This window comes from Wyeomyia smithii, chromosome 2 (assembly GCF_029784165.1).
Source record: "Wyeomyia smithii strain HCP4-BCI-WySm-NY-G18 chromosome 2, ASM2978416v1, whole genome shotgun sequence".
In the NCBI taxonomy this organism is placed as follows: domain Eukaryota; kingdom Metazoa; phylum Arthropoda; class Insecta; order Diptera; family Culicidae; genus Wyeomyia; species Wyeomyia smithii.
The window spans coordinates 46346250-46366525 of NC_073695.1; the positions used below are offsets into that span (position 1 = coordinate 46346250).

The following is a 20276-nucleotide window of genomic DNA, read 5'->3' on the forward strand; positions in this document are numbered from 1 at the left end:
AGCAGCCAGACTGAGTCGGATCCAACAAAAAAACCCATTCGGAGAACGAACAATGGAATCACCAAACGCAACTCGCTCTCTGGCGATGTTTCAAATTTTCAATATTGCAATGCTGGTAGTCGAGAAAACGAATCATAGTAGAATCAGGTCGTTCAATATCAAAGGACTTTTGGAATAAGTATATTATCAAGCTCCTTCACAAGATTCCAGACTGGAATACTTAGGTTTAAACCTTCGCTAATTTCTCCGATCAGAACATCTAACACATCTCAGCAACTAGCGAGTTTCTTCAACACAAGATAAAAATGTAGTAAATCTGGGAGAAGACAAGAACTAACAGGTAGAGAGTTGTTTCTCGATAAGTGACACTGCAAACATGAAAGAATAAAAAAGTGCTAATTACATAAAAAACGATCGGACAGTTAACAATATATCAAAAAATTAATGCAGAGGTGTGCATTCAAATTTTATCAGAATGTTTTCACTTATCAGCGGTCCTTATCAATCCCATGGGCTCTGCTAGCTAATAATGATGACGATCGTATTGCGATGACTCTCCTATGGCTTTGATGCCATTGTAATCGGCTGCTTCGTTTTCGCGTACAGTCCCAAATTGGAGCTTGGATAGGGGTTCCTGAGGTAAAACGCACCAATTAACAAAAGCAGCGTATAAACTGAGAATAAGCTGAGAGGTAAAACCAATTCAAACCAAAAAAGCAGAATGCACCACTATATTGTGGCAGTACGGTTCATTTTGTCGTCTAATAAATAAAAGCAAGATGGTTTTCTATGGAATTCCATGCACTCGAGCGGCATGGTTTTTGGATACACCATTTTTGATTGCCTCTAGCACCTATCGTAGCTGTTTAACGGTTCATGACCGCCTATTAGACTTACGAACAATGCAGGAAACGAGATGAAATGTAAACAAAAAATTGTTTACAAAGAGTCCTTTTGCCGTTATTCTCATTGAAACTTACCGATATTTCATCAGAAATATGTCGATGCAATAACACTTTTCGCTGGTTCTTCAAGAAGGAGGTTTTCATGCTCGAAACTTTCTGGCTTCTAAAAAGTCAATTCTTTAGAGACATTTTTCAGAAACAGCACCAGATCTCGACATTTGTAAGTCATTCGTCATAAAAAAAAAATCCTTATCGGAAATTTCATCCTTTTTTCATCGGTCAAAAAAGTGGAACTTTGACGGCTTCGAGGCACGACTTCCGAAGATCCGATTTTTGAGTGACTTGTTATTCATGAGTCCCAGCACGTGCGTAGAACGAAAATAACGACCGCGCGGAATTTCTTGCACCTATAGTTACCAAGAAAGGACACTTGTCGCTACTCTTTTCTTTAGTCTACTTATTTCGTTACCATGCGGACGTCGTTGTTTCTCCTACGGGAAACCAAGTGTCTAGTATCAGTAGTTTATTCCGGTGATGGGATATCGAGAAAATATACTATTTACTAAACCTGACCAGAGGTGAAGCATTGAGTGCCTCTTCAGGGAATTGTGATTGTGACGCGGTGTTGGTAGGAGGAACGAGGTTCGATAAGACTCCTTCCTCTTGACAAAATAAGTCCTTTTTATAATAAAACTGATTTCAGAAATATTTACCCTCTACAGGGAATTGTAATTGGCGATATTGGCACGAGGAACGAGGTTTCGATAAGACTCCTTCTTCTTGACATAAAAAGTCCCTCTTAGAATAAACCTGGCCAGAGAGGAACGTTAGGTGTAGCCTCAGTTCAGGCAATTGTAATTTGGCGATATTGGTAGGATAGAAAAGAGGCTCGGTATAGTAGAGCAGTAAGCTTGAAATGTAAGGGTAAACTCTCACACACAAGCACGGGTATAAATAAAAAAAGCGTATCATTCACTTCAATAGTGATACTGCCAATAATATGAAGTGCGGAGTACAGAAAACACCTGGGCAATATCACAATAGATCAAAATGTCGCTGGTCGCAGTGATGAGTCCACAAAGAGAAAAAAATGTCTGTCTGTGTGAATGGAATTCTGGGAAAGAGGCTGTAGCATGATTGAGCTGGAATTTTCTGAAATTCGAAAAAGCGATTTCTATTGGCACCTTACAATGTATGTCATGCGATAAACAACATTTCAAATGCGAATTAACCATTGACTAAACTACTCAACGATTTATTTAAACAGCACACGCGTTACACGGTAACCGGCATCGCTGAAGATGGCGAAAAACACTTCATTATTCACACCGTTCTCTTTTATCCTCTCTCTTCAATGTTCTTCCGCACTGATATCTCTACTACAACCAGCGAAGGAAAAAAATCACCTCTAGCGATTAATGAATACATATAAAAAAAGCCTAGGATGCGTTGACATCGTCGTCAGTATGCGAAAAACAAAGTATCGGTGCTGGTGCAGTCTTTTTGCTTTGCTCTTTACAATATATTTCTATTCATTAGTGTACACCACAATACGTGGTTCTCAATGTGCACAACTCGGTATATGAAGTCATTCGTCTCTGTTACAGAGAGCGATCAGAACTTGTTATATCCTTATTCTTTTGACTCATGAATATGATTTTTTGCCAGAAAAAGAAAGAAAATTACAGTGTATGCTCTCCTACTCTCGCTTAAACTCAACCGCTGCCGAAGTAGTTCCTTCCCCCACACATTCCCTCTCACCGCACCACACCTCTGCTGCTGTTCAGGCGACATGATTTTCTCCTGTTGCTATCCTTTCTTCCCGTAACTACCGGCCTATGGAGAGACAAACGCAACGATCGAATCGCTTCTCAGAGCTGATGTAGTCTACCCAAGTGACAATATTGGTTTTATCATAGTTTTAAAGTGCTCAATACAGCCAAAACAGCGCTATAAAACTTTGATAAAACCAGTTTTGTTACTTGGGTAGTCATGTGTTTGTTTTCTCCCAGAAACCTATGCACCCTATCATCATTTCATTATGGGTTGAGAGGATTTGAGTTTAGTCCCGGCCAGTACACTTCGTGAAGTGCACATATGATGAATAAACGACGATTGCATCATATTCGTTTCGTTTCCATCACTGACTACAACACAATCGGCATTCAGAGTGAGGGATGTGAGCGCGCTAACATGGTAGTCATCGATTTAGGTTGTACCCCCTAGAACGAATTTCTGGCTACGCCTCTGGGTACTGTAAAACCCACACTATTCGTCGGAATTTGTTGATTATTTAGTTTGGCATATTTTCTAATGTTTCCACATTAGTAAGCCTATGTAGTGTGGACAAAAATGCTATTTTGTGCCATTGGGTATTCCTTTTCGATCGCGGCTCATTGTTGAGAAGCTATGTAAAAATGCTATGTAAATAAGGTATTGAAGATTATGAATATGTTTAGAACCAAACCGGTTTGTTTAATCGGTGTGACATCTTCGGCAAAGTTGTAAATAATAATTTTTCTTTCTGAAAAATATATAAAGTTTGCATTGAAAAATGGTCTTTTTTCGGATGGTGATATAAAAACTAAGACAGATAATTGAGTTTGATAAATTTCAAATGAAACGTAATTTTTCAGTTCGTAATCGGCAGCAAGGATAAAAAATTTGCCTTTTGCTTATATGACATTTTAGACCATAAGGCATTAGATATGATTGGCTCCGTAAAACATGAATTTATATTGTGCCCTGTCAAATAAATGTTGTGAACACAAGAATAAATGAAAGATAATTATATTAGCTTACTTGCAAAAAATCACAAGGGTTGTATGCAAAGCCACAACCGCAAGGTTGACGTAGAACTACATAAGGTTGTTTGTTACATTACTTGTATATGTTTAAAATTTTGTGCAAGAGAGGAGTTACATCACTGAAACAGGAATGGAATACTATACAACGCAAACAAGTTTAAACAGTCAGAGTGCATGCAGAATAAAATAACATTTTACTTTTGATTCTAGCGCAAAACGGAAGATATTAAATCTTCAACAATTTGTTTGGTGTCCTTATAAGAACAATTGCTCTTCAATTTCATATCGGATATAATGTTGATCGCATCTCTATGCTACCCCGACAGAGGGGCTTAAGGCATTTTTCTGATAACACAATTTAAAACTGTTTTTACACTGAAAATTTAACGGCCCATATATTTTCAATGGCAGCATTCCAAAACGGTTGCATGTTGTCAAAATACGACGCAACTTTTTATTAGAGGAAGTGCCGGCTAATGTACCTACTACTATTGCACAAAGACAGCTTTTTACTAGAGTAAAAAGCTGTTTTAACACTGAAAACTTGCCGGCTCATGTGTTTTGAACGCAAGCTTTCCAAAACGTTGGTGTGTTACTAAAATGAGGCAACTTTTTATTGGAGAAAGTGGCCGGCAAATGTATCTACTACGGATGCTGCCCACTACCGCACAAAGGCAGCATTTCACTAAAGGAAGAGCCGCTAGATTAGCTGGCCCTACCACTATCGTACCTGATACTCGTTGTAACTGCTGCTATTCGTTGCCAGTGGCCACTTGCTACTAGCTGCTGCTGCTATTCGTTTCCACAGCTGCTGCTGCTATCCGCTGATACTGCTACTGCTAAGTGAGGACTGCTATTGTCGCTGTCTGGAACTAATATGAGCAGTTTCGGCTGAAACAGGCTCTCATGTAGGCCAAATATTACATTCCGAATTACTAGGTCTTTAATTCTTTCAACCGTGCTTGGGAAAGCAATCATACAAAGACCAATCAGAGGCCGATTTTTGCGTTTTGACAAGACTTGACAATTTTCAATAGTACAATAGTTCGAATAATAAAATTACAATTTTCTGCATTCGGGAGGAATTGTAGAAGATTTTCCAATCAATTGCTGCAAGAACGAAGAAAATCCATCGAAAATTAACCGATTTATTAGCATTTGAAGTTGGACATATTTTTCCCTTTTCCCGGTTTTAGATTTCCATTTTATATCCCTATGTAGCCGAACTTCCTGAGAGACGTAGTTCTACGTCAAAAACTCTACGGACGAAAACATTCGTGTAGGGATGTTTATAAGTTCTTTCTTCAATTTATTTTTCAATTCCTCCTCAGTTTTCGTGACCAAATTGTTAGAGTAGATCTCACGCTTCAGGTTTGCCTAGACATTCTTGATGGGACGTAGTTGGGAGATACTGGACGGCACAGTGGTCGAAAGCCGGAAAAACCTCGATTTTTCATGTCAATATTTTTGATGTTCGGCATTTTTCCGAAGATTCTCAAAGTGTAAATGACCTTTTCCCAAAGTTTCATGACAATCGGTTGAGATATCAATTTTCAATTGTACTTTGAATGTTGCTATATCAGGCAATTTCGATGATTTTCATGTTTGAAATCACAATTTTTAGCTCAACTTCAAACACCTGAAACTTCCTCAGTTTTGATCCGATTTTGATTCAACAAGTTTCATTTTGAAAGAAAATGTGTGTACTTTTTGGTTGGTTTTCAAGACTTTTCAAAAATATAACCAATTTCTCAATCGAGGTAACACATATTGCAGGGAAGCTAAAAAATCATGTATTTCTAATTTTCTTTCTACCGTACATTCTTGTGAAACAGTTCGGAACGTTCGGATAACCAACATTCAATGGGAAATTCATTGTACTTTTCAAATTTCTGGGTCGCGTTTTGCACATCATTGCTCATAGGGAAATATTTTGAAAATAAAACTATGGAGACGTATGGTGGTCAGTTGTAAAATATTCAATTTCGTATATTTGAACAACATGATTGACTGGGAAGTATGCATGAAGTTTTTTCCAGTAGTTTCAAGCATTTTTATACAAACTTATAAACCCTTCAGTACTGCAAGATGTATGAAGAGAGAATAAGTTGAATTGATGAGAAAAAAACATATCGTCTTTTATATTTTCAATGACGTTGAAATCAACTACCATACGATCTCATAATTTTCCTTGAAAGACCTCTAACTTGTCGCAGAGAGATCTTGAATTGGTCAAACGGCTTAAAAGCTAAAAAAAATTTCAAAATAAAATAAATTGAATTATGATGATTCTTGCACCACCCTAATTCAGAAAGGAGTACCCTAAGAACCAAACAAAAAAATGCGATTATAAAATTTTTCGATGAAGAACAAGTGTGGGAACCACCCTAATATTCATCTTAGCACCTATATTCTTCCCGTCGCTTTTATTTCGCTCTATCCATCGCTCTAAGTTCCGACTACTCGACTTAATTAGGAGGTAAAATAAAACTTCTTTTACTTAAAAAAAGTTAAATTTTACAGTAAATCGAACAAATAAGAGCAATGAGATGAATGTAGGTACTAAGATGAATTTACGAGCAGTTCTCCTGTCAAAATTTTAAGCAAGATTGAAACAGAAACAAAAACCTGGTCATGAGAAAGGTCCAACGGCACTTTAGGTGCATAAATTGCTATTTTTGACATTTTCTGACATCAGAAATGAGTTCACCACTCCAAAATTGTAATAATATGTAATTTTCAATCATATAAAAAAGACTTTTAGGTTTTTTCCGACTTTTGTATAGAGACCTGCCAATGTGGGCGGGTTCGCCGACAACGATATTCAGTCGATCCTTCTCCTCCAACGATCGCTTCAAGTAGTGGGTCGATGCAAGATCATTGGAGTAACTACGGGCGGGATTTCTGAAGCCCTTCCTAGAGTTGATCATACCATTACTAATTTTGCTTCTCAGAATTGTACGGTTGGCACTAGAGCAGCGGTTCTCAACCTGGGGTACGCGTACCCCTGGGGGTACTCGAAAGCTATCAGGGGGTACGCGAAAGAAAAATCAGTAATGGCGGACAAAGCAATTTTTCTCTAAAATACTTCATTTGTTTTTCACTCTTGCACTTAACATGACTGTAGCAATCAAACAAACCATAATTCAATTTGCAACCTAAACAAGACTACCACAACATGATCTACCACTACTCTCTCCCACTCTACGAAAAATTTCCAAGCCAGGGGGTACAATCGATATGAAAAATATCGCCAAGGGGTACGCGAACAACACAAGGTTGAAAACCGCTGCACTAGAGGAATGGGAATTTCTAAATAATAATAATTCTTTCCACCGACCACATTAAAATAGTAGTGAATCCACTTCAACAAGGTAACAATAACATAAAAATAATGAGGTCTTTGGATACGCAATTACTCAGCCTTCATTGACGCGCGTTTTAATTTCATCAACAATCAGCTGGTAAAATCCCAAAGCGGGCATTTTCCCGAATCGCTTGAAGTTTTGTTCCCCTGATTGCAATTAAAGGAACCGCCGATTCCGGTGAGTGATTTGAACTATGGACTTCGGTTCATATAACCACAAATCAAATAGGGGAACTGCTCTATTATTCATCTCAGCCCATATATTCATCTCATACAACATGAAAACACAATTTAAAACAGGAAAAACCGCATATATTCTTCTTAAACCAATCTGCTAAACCATGGAATGGATTATCCTTAGTTCACTTTAGATTCCTTATAAAGTATAATCCTCAAAAACGCACTTAAAAGCACTAAATTTGAGATTAGTCGGGCATCTGCACTCGAAAACTCATATAATTCTATCACCTACCTCAGAAAACAAAATCCGCGCATCGTTTTTTTACGGCTACAACGGGACTCGTTCAGCAGCCAACCAAAGTTTTTTTCGTTCACCACTTTCCAAAAACAAGCTTGAATTAGCAGAAATATATGAGATGAATTTCTACAATTCCTAAATTTCAACTGTATGTATTTTCATCTGTTTTCACTGCGTTGAAGAAAATCAAAAGTTGCCAATCAGTTTGTGTTAATACGAAAAAATCATGCTGAAAATGTTGAATTATTCCGACATAACTGACATAAATCTACAGCACTGTAGTGGTTACCTAGGTTACCAATTTTGTGCGTAAACAACTGCAGCGGATATCTAGGTAACCTACTACGACGGGCTGCGGCTACGTTCATTCATGATAATGTGTTTCATTCATGATTAACAGTGTGATGAATATGGGGGCGTCGTGAGATGAATAATTGAGCAGTAATTCAAGTTTTGGGATGGATAAGGAAGCGTTGTGAAAAATGGTTTGTTTTACAAAATCCAGGGTAAATCTAGCTAATTTTACCGAATATACAATGCTGCACGATTCCATAAGAGCACGTAAGCATATTTAGCTTATTTGTTCAATGATTTGGTGAAAATTTGGTGTTTAATCCATGCATTCTTCGTGAATACCGGCTTAATGAGATGAATAATAGAGCAGTTCCCCTATTTGAAAAAGAATTAGAACAGTATACCAGATATTCGGTAATTTTTTGTCGACTTTCTCCAGTTGCTGCTTCAGTGCCGAAATCGGATTTCGCGAGAAACACAAAAAGTGAAAAAAAATTGCCACACAGTTTTTGCGTAAAAAAATTAGCCCTCCCTAGGATTTTCCTTAGTTACGCCAATGCACCAGATCCGACCAGAACACCGCGTTTTGGCCATTATGATGTTTTGTTTGATGAACGACACAATTTCCGGCAGGTACGAGCGAAAAAAGAACGGGTTTGACATCCGCTTTTCGCTGATTGTCAGCCACAGCAGAACATTCTTGGGAATCATGATGTGTGAAATCCACCTCGCAGCTCTCTTCCTTTGTGGAGGAGGTAAAATACGAAGTGCCCTGCCAGTCGTTGCCATCCAGGATGAAATAGGTCGTCCCTTACCAATAAGGTATATGCGAAGGAGCGGCAGATGAGCGTGGTTGCAAGCAACATTTTTCGCGTGCTGAGATCGTGACGTCACAAGAACCAATTATACACAGTTTGGCGCAGGAACATGTATGAATTTTGTTTGAAATATGGATCGTAAATCGTATGAAATGCATTATATTTTTGTACTATTATAATATCAGAAACAACATGTGTCTCCCAGATATTGTCATAGATTATGAGATCTTTAAAATTGACTGACGGAAACGATAACGTATTCTTTTGTAAGATACTTTAAATACCTATGCCTGAATTTTTCATATTTCCAACCTCTTGCGATCAACAATGGATCGTAGGTCTTTGAGTTTTTTAGTGTCTGTCAATTGATTTGTGGATGAATATCGTCGTAAGTAGAGCGTTCAGTCATTGGTTGACTCGCTTCATCCAACAAGCCACCGCCGGCCCCAGTCGAAAAAACGTTCTCGCCGAAGCTTTGACTTGCTCGACCGAAGGAGCGGATTCTTCAGCTGGTGCTTTTTCCTCGTGTTGCCTCGTGTCTCCCTCGTGCATCTGCCTCGTAGCTCTGCTACCAGCGCGGATCTGGCTCGCTGGCTACATTACCTTCCGATGCTAAAATGGGCCGGGAATCGGCCTGGATCCTATGTTCAAAATCCTCCGCGCGGAAATGTTGTGAGCAAACATAAGAGTTCGCGGAAAGATCCGGTACCCGACAGAACAAACGCTAGCGTTTCTCATCATCGGGATTTTTGGGAGAAGCAAGTTTGCTTATGCCTAACTTTTTGGCTCCCGAAACCAAAACACCACCAAGTTTAACTGAACACGATGGCAATCGCGTTTTTTGGTAACCGTAGAACGTTAAAAACTCGAAAAAAGAACAATTTGTCGAATATCCGCACTAAATGCCGAACGTAAACGATTGTTGTGACGTCACAACTTTTTACTCGCTACCTCTGATCGCATAATGAAATCGCATCTGCCACTCCTTTGTAATATACCTTATTGGTCCTTTACAACCGCCACGTCGCAAATCGCCGGGAACATCGACTTGACCATCTAATTCAGCCACTGCCGCTGCGTCATTGCCTGAAGCTCTGAGACCAGTGGACAGGACTGCCGCTTCCATGTATATCTATGTTCGCCAGATACTTTTCACTGTTTGGCCGGATGCAACGATGCGCACGTCGCCTTGTGGTCACTTTTCTCTCGGTCTTCCTCTTCAGCATCCTTTAAATCCTTCCGCTCAGGATCATCGGTCAGACAATCAGAGCATCGGACTTTCTTCCGATGCTCTGATTGTTATGTAACAGGCATATCCAACGTCCACAAAGTACCGCAAGATGTCAATTCGCAATGCGGCGGGGTACCGTTCTTTGAACGCGCACACTTCTGAACGGAGTTGCTTCATTGTTTTCGTCATCACGGTTAACGTTCGACTGATAAAGCTGTCAATTTTTTTCTACTGATTCATGGGTTACTATTATTGATGCTGTATAGGTAGTTTCGTTAGTGCGTGTGCAGGTAAACGCATGGAAAATCGGCAATTTTTGTCCTTTTTTTAATGCAAACGTTACACTCTATTTTTTTTTAAATAGGTTATTTAAAAAATTTTTTTTTTTGAAAACTACAACAGATTAACTAAACATTAATCGCACACGCATTGATTGATCATTGGAATTAATGGGAAACAAGAAGGCCAATTTTTTTCCAGAATAACGAAAATGAATTTAAAGTCAGAACGATTAGTATAACGTCTTCAGCAAAGTTGTAGACAGTACCTTTATTATTCTAGACAAAATGAGTGAGAATTTTTTTAGAAGAAAACACGAATATAATTAATAATTAAACATCTCGAAAAACTTGCTTTTTGCGAATTTGAATTTTTTCACTAAAATTTCACATTGTAATCTAAAGTTAAATAGTTTAGCTTTGGTGCTACATACCGTAAATGTGCTACATTCCGTAAATAGCAAAGCTTTGGTGCTACATTCCGTATCGGAATTCGATCTTCTGTTTTACTATACACAGACTTCGCAGCCGACTGTCAAGTGTACAGAACAATAGCGCTACGATCCTACTGACAAATAACAGTCTCTCCCGAGCCAGAACTCGAACATACGACGACTGGCTTGTTAGGTCAGCATCGTACCTCGAGACCAGCTGGGAGATTTTCTTTGCCTGATATAGTCCAATTTAATTAATTTTCGCATTTGCTATTTATTTAATCCACAATAACTTGGTTGGGGGCAAAATCAAACAATCCTGTTGAACAATCTTTAATTTCATCAATAATCCATTTGATTGACCTGTGAGTCACGAAATGAAATAAAATGCAGAGTGAAATGTTACTCTTTCTTCTTTATGCTATCTAGTGTGTCTAGTCGACATTACCAATTACTCATTTAGCTGATTGTTATAACGAAACTTTTACTCCATAATCAGAGCAACAAAGACGTAACAGATGTGCTGACAAAATTTGCTTCCTGTATATAATCGCCTCTTTAGTTTCATCTCGACATTACTAGCTTTCTTCGGTAATCTTGTGACTAATTTCATCATTATCTCAGATGTCAATACAGGGAGATCCCGTTTCCTCGAATCAAACTGGGTTTACCCGAATTCGGCGAATAAAACCATATCAACTGTGCAGTACATAAGCTCACGTCAAATCACAGTTAATTGCGACGTTTTTTTTTTTCATTCACTCACGGCCATAACCTCACTATAAAACAATCACCACATTCGCAGCACCACTTCAGTTCCACTTGATCGATCAACAAAAGCGGCTAAGCGTTTTAACTTGACATTAACTTACGATTTTTCCGTTCGCGCACCTAAACCCAAACAGCCAACCCTGAAGAAAGGTGGATCCTACATCATGGAAGGACACGAATCGGCGGAAGCCAAGAATGTTAGTATTCTGTTTTCACCCCTTCAGGAGGAGGCCGGAGCACTGGCCAAGATGCTGAAGATCTTCGACGAGCATCGAGTTAACCTGGTGCACATCGAGTCGCGATCGTCAACCCGCGGACCGGGATACGAGTTTATGGTCGAGTGCGACAGCAAAAGCAAAAATCTGAGCGCCGCCATTGAGGCGGTCCGGGGAAAAAGCGACTACTTCAACATCATTTCGCGGGACTATAAAGACAATGCTGGTGAGATTAACTTTCCAATCTCATGAATTTTTTTTTATCTAATTGCAAAATTACTTCCAGCTGCCGTTCCCTGGTTCCCGCGCCGAATTCGTGACTTGGATCGATTCGCCAACCAAATCCTCTCGTACGGTGCCGAACTGGACTCCGACCATCCGGGATTCACGGACCCGACCTACCGCGAGCGTCGAAAATATTTTGCCGATATCGCCTTCAACTACAAGCACGGTCAACCGCTGCCGCATGTCGATTACACAGAGCAGGAGATCAACACCTGGAGGGAAGTCTTCAACAATCTAACCAAACTCTATCCTACCCACGCATGCCGGGAGCACAACCACGTTTTCCCGCTGCTAATCGATAACTGCGGCTACAGGGAGGACAACATCCCCCAACTGGAAGATGTGTCAAATTTCCTGCGAGATTGCACCGGGTTTACTTTGCGCCCGGTTGCGGGTCTCCTATCGTCTCGTGATTTCCTCGCCGGATTAGCATTTCGAGTTTTCCACTCCACCCAGTACATCCGCCACCCGAGTAAGCCCCTCTACACCCCTGAGCCTGATGTATGCCACGAGTTGCTCGGTCACGCACCTCTATTTGCCGATCCTTCGTTTGCACAGTTTTCGCAAGAAATTGGATTAGCTTCGCTCGGTGCACCGGATGAGTTTGTGGAGAAATTAGCTACGGTAGGTTTTACCCTTAAAAATTAAATGCTTATTTTCTATTAAATTATTCTATCCGCAGTGCTTCTGGTTTACGGTCGAGTACGGATTGTGCCGTCAGAATGGCGAACTCAAGGCGTACGGTGCCGGTCTGCTGTCGTCCTTCGGGGAGCTGCAGTACTGCCTCACCGACAAACCGGAGCTGCGGGAGTTCGACCCGATCAAGACGGGCGAGCAGAAGTATCCGATCACCGAATATCAGCCGGTTTACTTCGTGTCCAATTGCTTCGATGAAGCCATCCAGAAGATGGTCCAGTTTGCGAACACCATCCCGCGCCCGTTCGGGGTTCGGTACAACGCGTACACCCAGAGTGTTGAGATCCTGGACTCGAAGCCCCAGATCGCGAATATGCTGCGCAATATTCATGGGGAGTTCGAAATATTGCAGAATGCTTTTAAGAAGTTGTAATTTTTGTTAGTTTTAAGTCATTTTTTTTGTAGATAAGTGAACAAATTGATTTTGATTATGAATATCAGAAGGATGTACCCAAAAGCAGAAGAAATTATCTCCACCAGTGAGACGAAACAACGCACAAGACTGTAAACAATGTACTCAAAGAAGATTGTGTTTTTTAAGTGAATAAAGTACGATTATTTTAACCGACGTTAAAAGTGGCATCAAAACAGTGACCTTGTGTGATAACACTGCAAATGAGGCGTGGACTGCGACCGAGCTTCTGAACCACGAAATGGAAAGAAACGGTTTATTTGATTTGTTTTATTTTATTTTCAGCTAGAATTCGATAAGCCTTTCAAACTTGTGGCGCAATTCGGAAGTGTATTATCAAACAGGCGATTGTTTAGGTTTGAAGAGAGAGGTCAGAATCGTAAAATATGTTCATTGTGGTTGGTGCGAAAATTTCACCTCCAATGATGAATGGGAAAGCGCCATTTGGATTGTCTGCGTCATAAAACTGGGCGGGGCGCACGATGAGTGGCTTTAAAAAAGAAGCGAGATAATATTTGGCGGATTTTTTCCAGTTCATGGCAATAACATACATACATAAACATATTACAGCCATATAAAAGGATTATGACATTGATGGATCATATTGAATTTGGTATTTTTTTGTGCTTCATGAATGAACGCCTTGACATCAAAACTAATGCTGCTGCAAAAAAGGAATTTGTTTTGATTTTTTTTCGTGTAGGGTATTTTCCTCAATGCAACGAACATTTTGATATTTTACGACGTATTCCCCTTGTTCAATCTTGCTAGGTCAGGATAACGTATCACTGTTGTAACTGGTCGTCATAGCTGACCAATAGCATTAGTCCAGTCCATTATTACACTTCGTATGAAGCGCACAACCGAACTGGGAATTGTTCTCCAGCTTTCAGAGGGTTCTAGTCTAGTAGCCCTCTCTAAAAAAAACTGACCTTGTATCATTTTCATAACCATCATTTCATTTCATAACCTTCAAATGATAACGACTCAGACAATGCCCTGCTATTAGACCAGTATAAATTGCATCACGGAAAAAACGCTGTAGATAATTATCTGAATGACCGATCCTTTTCAATCTTTCAGACAATAAAATATAACCAATTGGTCTTTTGGCAAATTTATTTCTTTCAATTTCAATGCTTTAACCGTACGCTCACACCTTACGCCTCACTCCCCAAGGAACAATTATTGTTGCCTAAACGTTTACTCCATCACTTTTATTAGGCAACAGTTGAACAACAACCGAAATGAAAAATAAAAAACTTCTGTTCAATGGTTGTTCAGTTAAATTTGGAGAAATTATCCGACACACAGTTGTTTAGGAACGGCGAAGAGAATTTTAAACAACAACAGCAGAATATTGTATTCAACATTTGTGAAACCAGCGTTGAACAGCTGCACCGGAAAACATTTATTAGGCTACTGTTCGGCATGTGTTCGACCTGTCTAACAAAATAATTATTAAACATCTGTTAAACCGTTGCTCGACTTTAGAAAGGCTCTTGTTAAACGCGTGTTTAATAATAATGTTTGCCAACGTTTGTTTCGCGCATTAGAACGTACTTACCCAGCTCACGCTGAATAAGGGCGGGGAAAAAAGTTTAATCGACATTAATTCAGCTCTTTTGGCACAAACAAAATGCAAAATAAAAATTCAATTTTTTTCATTTTAATTATTATTATTTGCTCCGTATTAGTTTTTTACTTGTTGAAATACCTATGGGTAAATTTTTTATTTATATTAGAAAGCAATATCACCCTTTTTATAAACCATCCTTTTTGTGTTGGGTTCCTGGTGAGATTCGAACTTGCGGTCCATTGCTTGGCAGTCATCGAAAAATGCATCTGAGCTAATCTGTAATATGACGTGTGCTGTGTTTCAAGTGAATATGCTTCTTAACGTTCTGGTCTAACAAACGTTGAACAGGCATTACGTAACTACGGGAATATAAACTTCTTGCACGCAGCTTTATTGTCGAATCCGTTTTCGCGGTGTAGCTACACGAGGACTACACTTGTGCCCTGTAGGTGTTTTTTTTTTCATTTTCCCGGACTACACCCGAAAGCGACAGGGTGTAGTTAAAAACACCAACAACAAAAATAAATACTATCAAATGCCGTACGAAAAAATTAACAGCTGGGTGCAGTTTCGTTTGAGTGTTCGTTTCAAGTTAAGGTTAAAAAGTGTAGTCCGGGACGGTGTAGGGTGTAGTACCGTCGCGAAAACGAACTAGACATAAGCAAAACTTACCGGTTGATTTGACATGACCAGGCATGCCAAATCTACAGAATAGTCAGCAAATCTTGGTTTTAGTGCGTATGTAAGCAACGGTCATACCGTGCGCCGGCATTGGTATTTTCTCCCTTCAATGCTTATAGTGGTTTCCTATACTTATTATAATTATTTTTAATTATTTCTGTGAAATAAATTATATATATATATATATATATATATATATATATATATATATATATATATATATATATATATATATATATATATATACTTATGGATTTCTTTCCATTAAGAACTTTTTAAACAACATTAGTATTCACTAAACGATCTATTCACTACCAAATCTAAACTAGAACTGACTGTGACTTCTTCTCCTAACCGTCTAACAACCTAACTACTAAGCTAGCTTGCTGAGGTCAGCTGGGAACCTTCATCGGTGGGGCGCGATGTCCCTCGTTCAATTGTCACGTTCCAGGATTTATATTCCAATCGTCGTTGCTTTGTAGCTTGGTGCTGCATGGGAACGATGATGCCGAAGATTCAAAATTGATGAGCTGGCTGGTTGAATGTTTGACGCTGCGTGAGAACTGCAATGTGGAATGGCTGGCAAGTTGGCTCATCTGATGCTGGGTGATAACCACGATATGATAAAGGAATGGCTGGGAAGTTGGCTCGTCTGATGCTGGGTGATAACCACGATATGATAAGGGTAAGCTGGCAGGCTCGGACATAACTCCCCCCTTCTTAGCTTGAACCGTCCCGGTTCAACTCGATGTTGGTGTCCGTGGGTTTACTTGGTTTGATTACAATTTTCGCCCAAATTGTCCTTATTTCTTTGAACAGGTAACCAGTTATTATTGGAAGGATGATTACCGTGAAAGTTCCTCCGTATGAAACATGATGATTATTTGTTTCCAAAACTTCAATACGCTTTCTATTGTTGGTATGTAATTGTTGTAAGATTTGTGTGTCTGTTACTATAGTCTTCGATTTGTTGATTAATGTTGATTACAATGGTAGCATTTCCAAAATGTTGCTATAGTCCAATTGGGTGTTTTCAAACGATTGATTCTCTATTTCGACAGAACAGTTTCTAAAAGTGATAAGAAATGATCCTGTAAGATTTTTAGGACCATAACCACATCTGTTTTTTAATTGCACAGCTTTAAGTGCATTTCGAATCAGAATTTTTCCGTTTCCCATGGACTTAACTTCATGAATTCCATTGTATTTTTTAAATGGACAGCTACTGGGATTCCCTCTTAATAATCGATGTATGCACATATCATTAGAGACATTCTTCATTGTCTGTAACTTGCAAATGATATTTTGTTCGATGTTCACGCAAGTATCGTTCATGACAAATGTTACGTTCGTCCCTAAAACTGCGTGCGTGAAATCGATCGGTATTATTTCTTCATTGATGGGAATATTCTCCACAATAATTTGCTGGTAGATTCCTTGTAAGAATTTTGGAATTTTTATGAGAAACACAATACATGAACCGTTGTAGAAAGCTGCTGGTTCTAAAAATTCGTAAACCTGTTCGTCACTGTTTACGGAAATTCCTGAATTTTCCAATTTGTCAATGATATAGTTGATTTCCGTTGCTTGAAGGATGCTCTTGGATAAAACCCCTACTTTAGCCATGACGATCGAATCCGAGATGTCGTCCAACTGCCGTTGAATTACGTCTAAGTTGAAGATTAACCGCTGGAAATGTTGTAGCTGTTCCCAGGAGACCTTCATGTTTTTATTTGTCCTAAACTGATGTGTAAGTTTACCTATTTCTTCTTTTTCATTGTAAATTACTTTTGTTAAATTGTTAATTCTGTCTTGAAACTGATTATTTATTTTAATTTGTTCATTGTTATTCATAATAAGATCCTTATTTGAATAATGTAGGTAACTAATCTTTTGATTTAAGGTAACTAGATCATCATTATCTAAATTTCCTGTAATGGTTTTAATTAACGTACCCAGAATATTAATAGCTCTCTTTGTTTCTCTTCTAGGACTAAGTTTTTGTAATGTCAAGCTTGTTTGTATAAATTTCATTTTTAGAATATCTTTAAAATCTTTCATGTTCACATTTGAATTTATTTGACTTATCATTATATCATACTGATTTAAAATTTCTTGAAAAGTATCTAATTTGAATGTATGAACTAACCAATCATATCCTTCTCTAATGAAAGTGTTACCTACTTTAAGAGCTACAATATCTGGGTTGTCATTCAAGTCCGTGATTTCTAGGTGTGCACCGTATGCTTGAAAGTAAAGGTGGGTTGATAGGATTGGGAAAATGGAGAATAAAAACAGGATCCACCGCATCGTATCCAGACCTAAAATAATAAAGAAATATTAATATAAATGAAGACAACGTGAATGTGCTAGCAAAATACTCATAATTTAGTGTTTGATTCCAAAATAATTTGTTTTTTTTTTTTTAACTCATTTGTATCCAATGTTTTAGTATATTGCTTGCACTTGTAAAATAAGTTTATGTCGTATTCCGTTTCCTTTTTAGTTTAGACTTATGGATTTTTCTTTGATTTTCATCAAGTATGTTCACATCCATGTTTTCTGCAATTGTTATTTCCTTATATCGTTCCTGATGTTTTAAGTTATTTCGTTTTCTTTCATACATTGTTTCGCCAGGGTTTAGGCTTACATGATTTTCTCTGTTTCGATTCAGTTTATCAATTTCCGATCGTTTTCGTACCAATTCCTGGTCTTTAAATTTCTTAAATAATATCTCTTTCAAACGAATACGCTCGTCGAGGTCATTCGGGAGAGTGTCACCGTTTCGAAAACCATAGAACAGTTCTTTTGGTGTGATATTAGTATGGGAATGTATTGAATCATTGTAAATTGCAGTTGCTAAATTTATTTCTGTAGATTCAGATAAGTCCTTAGTCGACTCTTTATTTGATAATATATTGTGCAACTCTCTAAGAGTGCGATGAATAATTTCCACGGTGCCGTTTGAAGATGACTGGCCTATGCTTGTAAAATGATATTCTATTTGATTATCCTCAAGAAACTCACGCATAGATGCTGATGTAAAAGAGGCTTCTGAATCCATTACTATTAGGTTAGGTTTTCCTAGTAGAGAGATGAACTTTGCCAATGCTTGAAGAATATGTATTGTTTTCCTGTACGGATTGGAATTACCAATGCAAGTCTAGAAAATTTGTCACAGAAAGTAAGATAATTTTTACTTCTGATTATAAAAATGTCCATATGGACGATTTCCAATGGTTTATCAGGTGTTTGAGTCAATTTGTATTTTAATGTATAAGGATGTCTTTCGTATTTGCTTTTTTGACATAACTTACAAACATTAATAAAACGACTTACCTTTGCCTTCATCTTTGGAAAATAGTATTGAGTTAAAATATGTTTAGTTGTTTCTACAATTCCTCTGTGGTTGTTATTATGTTGTGCCAGAATTATTTGATCTTGTTCAGTTTCGTCGAAGACATCGGTTAAAAATTTTTCAGTCCAAAATATTCGAAGAGTTTTAGCTCTCGCAAAATAGTTTTTATATATAATTTGTAGGCTATTCAGTATATTGGTGCTACAGTAAAGTCCATTAACACAAGTAGGACTTGCATAATTTTTCAAAATATTTATTAAAACTGCGGGGCTAAAGTTTGTTTTTTTTTTTAATCGTCACTCTCATATGATGTCTAAAAACAACAGAGGTTTCTGTACTTTCTTCAGAAGACTGTTCTAAAACAATTTGGTTCCTGAATTCATTTTTTTTAAGGGGGGATTTGTTAGTAGCTTAAGTATTTATGATAAATATTAGTAAATAATGAGTATGTGTGTCCAATCACAAATGGTGACTTCTCAACACTGTTAGAAATTTGTAATTTTAATTGTTAGGATTTGTTGCTTTCGCAATTAGGACTTATCATTCGTAGGGATTTAAACCTACTTGTCAGAAAAGGGGGAGTAAACTTACAACTAACTTAATTGCTAACTTATTGGCTATAAAGAGAGCTTATCGTAGCATTTGAGGATTGCAACGATTTTTGTCGAAAATTGTTAATAATTTTATTTGACATAGCTTCTAATGGTTCAAAACCAGCAAGTCTATGTAATTCGAGTGTACCAAACCAAGGAGGACGTTTCAAAATCATTTTCAGAATTTTATTCTGAATCCTTTGGAGCGTTTTCTTCCTTGTTGAACAGCAACTTGACCAGATCGGTACAGCATAAAGCATTGCTGGTCTAAAAATTTGTTTGTAGATCAAAAGTTTGTTCTTTAAACAAAGTTTAGAATTCCTGTTAATGAGAGGATATAAACATCTCGTATATTTGATGCACTTGGCTTGTATACTCTCAATGTGCTCTTTGAAAATAAGTTTTTTATCATAAATTAGTCCCAAGTACTTAATCTTGTCGGACCAACTTAAAATAACCCCATTCATCTTGACAACGGTATTATTGTTTGGCTTGAGGAGAGAAGCCCTAGGCTTATGCGGAAAAATTATCATTTGAGTTTTAGAAGCATTGGGAGAGATTTTCCACTTTTGCAAGTAGGAAGAAAAAATATCTAAACTTTTCTGCAATCGACTGCATATGACACGAAGACTTTTTCCTTTTACGGAAATGCTTGTGTCATCGCAGAACAATGACTTTGTGCATCCTGGAGGCAAATCAGGAAGATCTGAAGTGAATATGTTGTACAGGACTGGACCCAAGACTGAACCTTGAGGTACACCTGCTCTGACAGGAAATCTATCAGATTTTGAATTCTGATAGACAACCTGCAGAGTTCGATCAGTAAGATAATTTTTTAAAATTTTGATTAGGAAAATTGGAAAATTAAAAGTTTGCAATTTCGCAATCAAACCTTTATGCCAAACACTGTCGAATGCTTTTTCTATGTCTAAAAGAGCAGCTCCAGTGGAATAACCTTCAGATTTGTTAGCTCGTATCATATTAGTAACTCTGAGCAATTGATGAGTTGTGGAATGCCCATGGCGAAATCCAAACTGTTCATTAGCAAAAATTGAATTTTCGTTGATGTGTGAC

The 20276-nt window shown here is 38.1% G+C and overlaps 2 protein-coding genes across 2 annotated transcripts in view; one reads left to right on the plus strand and one right to left on the minus strand.

Moving 5' to 3' along the window:
* LOC129722125 (protein henna) overlaps nucleotides 1–13155 on the plus strand; it is a 34846-nt gene extending 21691 nt beyond the window's left edge. Inside the window, exons 2-4 of the mRNA XM_055675372.1 lie at nucleotides 11518–11824; nucleotides 11885–12507; nucleotides 12566–13155. Coding sequence (XP_055531347.1) covers nucleotides 11518–11824; nucleotides 11885–12507; nucleotides 12566–12952 — 1317 coding nt within the window. The 3' untranslated portion in view covers nucleotides 12953–13155. The remainder of the gene's footprint in view (nucleotides 1–11517; nucleotides 11825–11884; nucleotides 12508–12565) is intronic.
* Nucleotides 13156–16095: 2940 nt separating this feature from the next.
* LOC129722127 (uncharacterized) lies at nucleotides 16096–17221 on the minus strand. The gene has a single exon (XM_055675374.1). The coding sequence runs from the start codon at nucleotides 17103–17105 to the stop codon at nucleotides 16236–16238; it is 870 nt and encodes a 289-aa protein (XP_055531349.1). The 5' UTR covers nucleotides 17106–17221; the 3' UTR covers nucleotides 16096–16235.
* Nucleotides 17222–20276: the final 3055 nt, after the last annotated feature.

Excerpts from the sequence above, each read along its gene's own strand:
- LOC129722127 (XM_055675374.1), bottom strand. The coding sequence starts at position 17,105 with ATGAATAACAATGAACAAATTAAAATAAATAATCAGTTTCAAGACAGA.